This window comes from Nicotiana sylvestris, chromosome 12, assembly GCF_000393655.2.
Source record: "Nicotiana sylvestris chromosome 12, ASM39365v2, whole genome shotgun sequence".
NCBI classification, from domain to species: domain Eukaryota; kingdom Viridiplantae; phylum Streptophyta; class Magnoliopsida; order Solanales; family Solanaceae; genus Nicotiana; species Nicotiana sylvestris.
The window spans coordinates 123,274,498-123,281,789 of NC_091068.1; the positions used below are offsets into that span (position 1 = coordinate 123,274,498).

General features: G+C 40.8%; 1 protein-coding gene across 1 annotated transcript; it reads right to left on the reverse strand.

Moving 5' to 3' along the window:
- Positions 1 to 6,047: 6,047 nt before the first annotated feature.
- LOC138883654 (uncharacterized) lies at positions 6,048 to 6,554 on the reverse strand. The gene has a single exon (XM_070164351.1). The coding sequence runs from the start codon at positions 6,552 to 6,554 to the stop codon at positions 6,048 to 6,050; it is 507 nt and encodes a 168-aa protein (XP_070020452.1).
- Positions 6,555 to 7,292: the final 738 nt, after the last annotated feature.

The following is a 7,292-nucleotide window of genomic DNA, read 5'->3' on the forward strand; positions in this document are numbered from 1 at the left end:
CGTTAAGGATGTGTATCGATTATCGACAGTTGAATAAGTTTACTATAAAGAACAAGTATCCACTTCCAAGGATTGACGACCTATTTGACCAACTTCAGGGTGCAAAGTATTTCTCCAAGATTGACTTACGTTTAGGGTATCATCAGGTGAGGGTTAAGGAAAAGGATATTCCAAAGACGGCCTTCCAGACAAGATATAGGCACTTTGAGTTCTTGGTGATATCGTTCGGGCTAACAAATGCCCCAGCTGCTTTTATGGATCTCATGAATACTGTATTCAGGCCCTATCTTGATGTGTTCGTGATTGTATTCATTGATGACATTCTGGTGTATTCTTGTTCGGAGGCGGAACATGCGAGCCACTTGCGAATAGTATTACAGATACTTCAGGATTGTAAGTTATATGCTAAGCTCTCCAAATGTGAATTCTGGCTGAACTCAATAGCATTCCTTGGCCATGTGATATCTGACGAGGGTATTAGTGTTGACACTCAAAAGAACGATGCAGTAAAGAATTGGCCGAGACCTATAACACCATCAGAAGTTCGCAGCTTCCTGGGGCTAGTAGGATATTATAGGTGATTTGTAGAAGGGTTTTCCTCTACATCAGCACCATTGACTAAGTTAACACAGAAAGCTACTAAGTTCTAGTGGTCTGACGCTTGTGAACAAAGTTTCCAGGAGCTAAAGAATCGATTGACATCCGTGCCAGTGCTCACTCTCCTAGAAGGAACATAAGGTTATGTGGTATATTGTGATGCCTCAGGTATAGGGTTGGGGTGCGTATTGATGCAACGTGGGAAGGTGATTTCTTATTGTCAGAACAAGGCCCTGACATACCCATGATGTCTATAACAAAAATGCATACCAAGCCCATGGAAAGTCCGAAGAAGGGATCTCGCCAATAACCACTGAACTGGGCAGCCTATTGTGGTGGGGGAGCTGCGTCTACCCATCTATCAGGACTTGCAGCATGACATGCAGCATCCACAAATAAAAAGGACGTCAGTACGAATAAAGTACTGAGTATGTAAGGTAGGGAACCATGAGTACGAATAGTAATGTAAGCAGGGATAGGGAATATACAACCTGTAACATTTGAGTACCTCTAAAGTCTACTGACATGAAATGCATGATACATATGTATATATACATAAACTTTTAAAACATATGCCTCTGTGGGCATCATTATCATCATATCGTACCCAGCCGTAAAAGGCTCGGTAAAAATATACCCGGCCATCATAAGGCTCGATAGAATCGTACCCAGCCACGTGGAGCTCGTTAAATCCAATTGATCAGTGGTTGCACAATAGGTGTCGTACTCGGCCATTTATAGTGTGGCTCGGTAGAGTAAAATAGAAACATATATATAATGCATGCTTGACTCATTGGAATAATATTCTGAACCTTTCGGAGTGACGTAAGGTCGGTATCCTCTGTACGCATTATTAAGACTAACTCTTCATCATGAATCTTATAATAATCAGGAAGTACCAAAAACATTGATAACATAACAATAAGATAAGCAACATCAACATCAATCGCTCCAAAAGAAGGGATACAATATAAGTACTATTAGGTTCTAAGAGTAGAGTATCTTTCAAAGCTCGTTCAGTACATTATGTACAATCGGAGTCGTGCAAAAGAAGGAAAGGTTTAGCCTCAAATACCTTGTATATACTGCCCAACCTCAAGCTAGGCAAATGTCACGACTCCTTATCCTACAATAGGATAAATGAAACTATCGTTACCGTTTAAGCGTCGTAACTATTATGTATCGACCGTAACCTATTTTACGATGAAATGGATAAAAACTCCCCTATTTATATGACTTCCAACAAGTCAAAACAATCACCAAATAGCCCAAGCAATATCAATAATAATCATATTGAGCCTCTCAAAATAGTCCACCAACTAACAATATTACTACCTAGCCTTTCGATATATATATTTCACAATTTCTAGCTTCATTGACTTAGCCGCAACTTGGATAATCTTAAATACATGTAGAGTAATAGGTTTCTTCCTTTAAATAGAAAGAACAACTCCAATTTGACCTTAATTGTCCACGAAATATCCCTCCAATGCTGCCACAAGAACAAGGGAGCAAAACTAACAATTAATTAGGGTTTTTCGGCACTAGAATCACTTTAGAAGGCTTGAAATAACCAAGGGTTGATATTAAAAACTTGAGGGAGTATTTACAGAACATAAACCACTTAAAACAACCTCCCACATGAGCTGGAACAACACAAAAAAGAGTAACAACAAGAAGAACAAGAAACTTACTAGCTCCACGGGATTCCCGACACTTGATTTGTGGTGTTTTCCCTTTGTTTGGGTCTTGGATCATGAGAGAAACTTGAGAGAATATTTTTAGGGTTCTAAGGTCTGAATACACTGAAACATAATGACTTAAAACGGATTTGAGGCATCTTATATATACACATCTGTCTTAAACTGCCTATGTGGGCCCCATAGAGAGCTGCTTGGCGCAGTCTCGCTAAAATGCGAATGCCTCTGTACTCCGAGATCGTATCAATAAACGGTTTAATGTGTTGGAAACTAGACTCATAGATCTTCAATTTGGTGGGTATATCACCCCATAATCCCAAGTAAATTGGGAGAAAAGCTTAGTAACATTTGACTTAAAGTTTAAGTAAAATTCTGAACCTAAGTTGCGACAACTTTTGTCGACTTTTGTTTCATAACTCGTTTGGCTTCAAGACTTATGATACGGATATTATATGATTCAAATACCTTAAACCAAAACCTTTTGAGTATATTAAGCACCTCTAGTTTTACCCGAAAATACGGGTTACAACATCCTTGATTCGTTTAACTTCTACTGCTTATTAACCACCCTTATACACCCTTGTATAATTTAAGACCAATAGGATTAACTTCTTATCATCTTAAAGATAATCTCTTCATGGATTTACGTCGACTACCTTACGACATGAACTAACATACGTGAATATGGGTTGTAACATCTTAGATACCTTAGAAAAGTTTGGCCAGCGTTTCATTCATATACTAGACTAAAACCAACCTGTACGTGGCCAGAAAACATACTATACATGCCACACATGACCACTGTCTATAAATAGCAACACTTGGCTTCACACAAATGTTCATTATAAATTTTGAGAGTCAAAATGAGAGCTTACTTGATGACCTACTGGCCTGAATAGTTATGATGAGGTATCCCATAAATCTCGAGCCATATCTCTAGTTTGAAATAGGTGGGGGTATTCAGACTTCATTTCTTCCTCTGCTTCCCATGTCATCTCTTCCACCTTATTACTTCTCCATAAAACCTTCACGGATGTTATCTCCTTATTTCATAGCTTGCGGATTTGTCAGTCTAGGATGGCAACCGGAATTTCCTTGTATGACAAGTCCTCTGTAATTTGTACATCATCCGTGGCACCACTCGGGTAGGATCGCCAATGCACTTTCGTAACATAGCTACGTGAAAAAACGGATAAACAGACTCCAATTCTGAGGGCAATTATAACTCTTAAGCTACTTGGCCCACTCTTTGAATGATCCTATAAGGTCCAATATACCGTGGGCTAAGTTTGCCTTTCTTACCAAACCTCATCACACCTTTCATAGGTGACACCTTTAAGAATACCCAGTCATTAACACCGAACTCTAAATCTCGTTGTCGCACGTCAAAATATGACTTCTGACAACTCTGAGCTGCCAACAGTCGCTCCCGAATAAGCTTTACTTTTTTTATGGCCTGCTGAACCAGGTCCGGCCCATGTAACCTAGATTCTCCAACATCAAACCACCCTATAGGAGATTTGCACCTGTGCCCATACAAAGCTCGTATAGAACCATCTGGATACTAGAGTGATAACTGTTATTATATGCAAACTTAATAAGAGGTAGATGTTCATCCCAACTTCTTTTAAAATCCAGAACACATGCTCGTAGCATATCCTCGAGCGTCTGAATTGTGCGTTCGACTTGTCCATCAGTTTGTGGATAAAAAATTGTGCTGAGATTCACCTGAGTCCCTAGACCTTTTTGAAATGACCTCCAAAAATGTTCTGTAAACTGGGACCCACGGTCAGATATAATAGATATTAGCACTCCGTGTAGTCGCACTATCTCTTTAATATATAACTTTACATAATCTTTTGTTGTATATATAGATCTGACTGGTAGGATGAGCTGATTTCGTGAGCCTATCGACTATCACCTATATGGAATCGAACTTACAATGAGAACGAGGTAAACTCGTGATAAAGTCCATGTTTATCGCCTCCCATTTCCATGTCGGGATCTCTATAGTCTGCATTAGACCTCTGGGCTTCTGGTGCTTTATCTTCACCTGCTGGCAACTAGGGCATTGAGCGACATACTCAGCAATGTTCTTCTTCATATCGTTCCACCAATACACATCCTTAATGTCATGATACATCTTCGTCGACCCAGGGTAAATGGAGTACCACAAATAATCTACCTCTGACATAATCATATCTCGTAGCCCTGCTACATCTGGAATACACAAATGACCCCTGTATCTAAGAATCCCATCTCCCTTGAGTTCTAACAACGGCTTCTTCTGCTACAGAACTCTCTCTCTCCACTCGACCAACTCTGGGTCCTCGTACTGTCCTTTACTTCAGCTATAAGAGATGATTTTGCAGTATTTTAGAGTACAATTCCTCCATTGCTAGAGTCTACTAACCGAACCCCCAAACAAGCCAATTGATGAATCTCTCTGGTTAATTGTCTTTTTTCGGCCTCTACATGTGTTGAGCTACCCATAGATCGGTGACTTAAGGCATCTGCTACAACATTAGCTTTCCATGGACGGTAGAGAATATTAACATCGTAATCTTTTAATAACTTAAGCCACCGCCCCTGTCGCAAGTTCAAATCTTTTTGCTTGAAGATATATTGCAGGCATTTATCATCTGTGAATATATCAACATGAACACCATATAAATAATGTTGTCATATCTTAAGTATATGGACAACCGTAGCTAATTCGAGGTCGTAGGTCGGATAATTCCGCTCATGCTTCCTTAACTGCCTTGAAGCATATGCAATTGCTTTACCATGTTGCATCAGGACACATCTTAACCCGACACCTGAGGCATCATAATATATGGCATAACCATCTAGACCTTCTAGAAGTGCTAGAATTGGCGCTGAGGTCAACCTGTTCTTAAGCTCTTGGAAACTCTGCTCACATGCCTCTATCCACTAAAATTTAGTCGCTTTCTGCGCCAGCTTCATTAATGGTGCTGAAAGAGAAGAAAAAGCCTCTACGAACCTCCAGTAGTATCCTGCTAAGCCTAGAAAGCTACAAATCTCTGTTTCGAAGTGGTAGGTCTAGGCCAGGATTTCACAGCTTCAATCTTCTGAGTGTATACCTTTATACCTCCGGCGGATACAATGTGCCCCAAGAATGCTACTGACTTCAACCAGAACTCACACTTAGAAAATTTAGCATACAATTTATTATCACGGAAGGTTTGGAATATTCCCCAAGAATGCTACTGACTTCAACCAGAACTCATACTTAGAAAACTTAGCATACAATTTATTATCACGGAAGGTTTGGAATATTCCCCAAGAATGCTACTGACTTCAACCAGAACTCACACTTAGAAAACTTAGCATACAATTTATTATCACGGAAGGTTTGGAGTACCGCTCACAGATGGTCCACATGCTCATCCTCTAAACGTGAATAAACTAGAATATCAACAATAAAAACTATCACGAACATATCTAAATATGGCCGAAATAGGATATTCATCAAGTTCATAAATATGGCAGGTGAATTCGTCAAACCGAAGGACATGACAAGGAACTCGAAGTGGCCATATCGGGTCCTGAAGGCTGTCTTCGGAATATCTTTCTCCCGAACTCTGACCTGGTGTTACCCCGACTTCAAATCTATCTTTGAAAAGCATCTAGCTCCCTGCAATTGATCAAACAAGTCATTTATCCTTGGAAGTGGATACTTATGCTTAACGGTTACCTTGTCCAGTTGCCTATAATTGATACACATCCTCAGGAGCCGTCTTTCTTCCTTACAAATAGTATTGGTGCACCCCAAGGTGAGGCACTGGATCTGATGAAACCTTTCTTCAGCAAATCTTTTAACTGCTCCTTCAACTCCTTCAATTCGGAAGGTACCATTCTATACGGAGGAATGGATATTGGTTGCGTACCCAGAAGCAAATCGATGCCAAAATCAACCGCTCGCTTTGGAGGAATACCTGGAAGTTCATCTAGAAATACATCTGTGTACTCCCTTACTACTGGAATAGACTGAAGTGTGGGTATCTCAGCATCTGCATCTTTAACTCGCACAATATGATAAATGCACCCTTTTGCGATTATTTTCCTTGCCTTCAGATAGGAAATAAACCTACCTCTGGGTGTCGCTATATTACCTACCCATTCAAGGACTGGCTCACCCGAAAAATGAAATCTGGCTGTCTTTTCTCGACAATCAACTATGGCATAACAAGATGCCAACCAGTCCATGCCCATGATAGCATCAAAATCCAACATCTCTAGCTCAACTAGGTCGGCTGAGGTCTGACGACCACAAACTGTCACCGTACAACCTCGGTAAAATCGTCTAGCGATGATCTATTCTCCGACCGGTGTAGATACCACAGAAGGATCACTTAGTATATCAGGAACTATACCGAATTTCCTCGCGACAAATGGGGTAATACATGATAAAGTAGATCCTGGGTCTATCAAGGCATAAACATCGTGAGAACAAATGGTCAACATACCTGTCACAACATCTGGTGAGGACTCTTGGTCCTGTCGACCTGGTAGGGCATAGCTACGATTTCGGTTACCACCTTAACTGGAACCTCTATATCTACCTCGACCTCTACCAGTCGAAGACTAAGACACGCACCCTAAAGGATGCACGGACATAGCTAATCCTGTTGCTGAATTCGCTGGTTGCGCCTTACCACCAAAATCTCTATTTGGGAAATCTCGCATTATATGCCCCGGACGTCCACATGTATAACAAGCATCGGAAATGGCTTGGTATTGGCCTAAGTGTCCTCTACCGTAGATGGCACACTGCTACGGAAATGACCATGTCTTTCCTCCTACAAACTTGACGCTTGGGAGCTCTCACCTGGTCCTAACTGAGTATAACGGTCATACCTATAACCCTGTTACTAAGGTGGCAGAGATCTAGGTAGTCGTTCGAAGTACTGGGGCATATAACTACCCTGAGACTGCTCCTGAGATCTGACAAATCTCATCCTCTTCCACTGC

Bases quoted from the DNA above. Each gene is read 5' to 3' on its own strand.
- LOC138883654 (XM_070164351.1), bottom strand. From the start codon at position 6,554: ATGTTGGATTTTGATGCTATCATGGGCATGGACTGGTTGGCATCTTGT.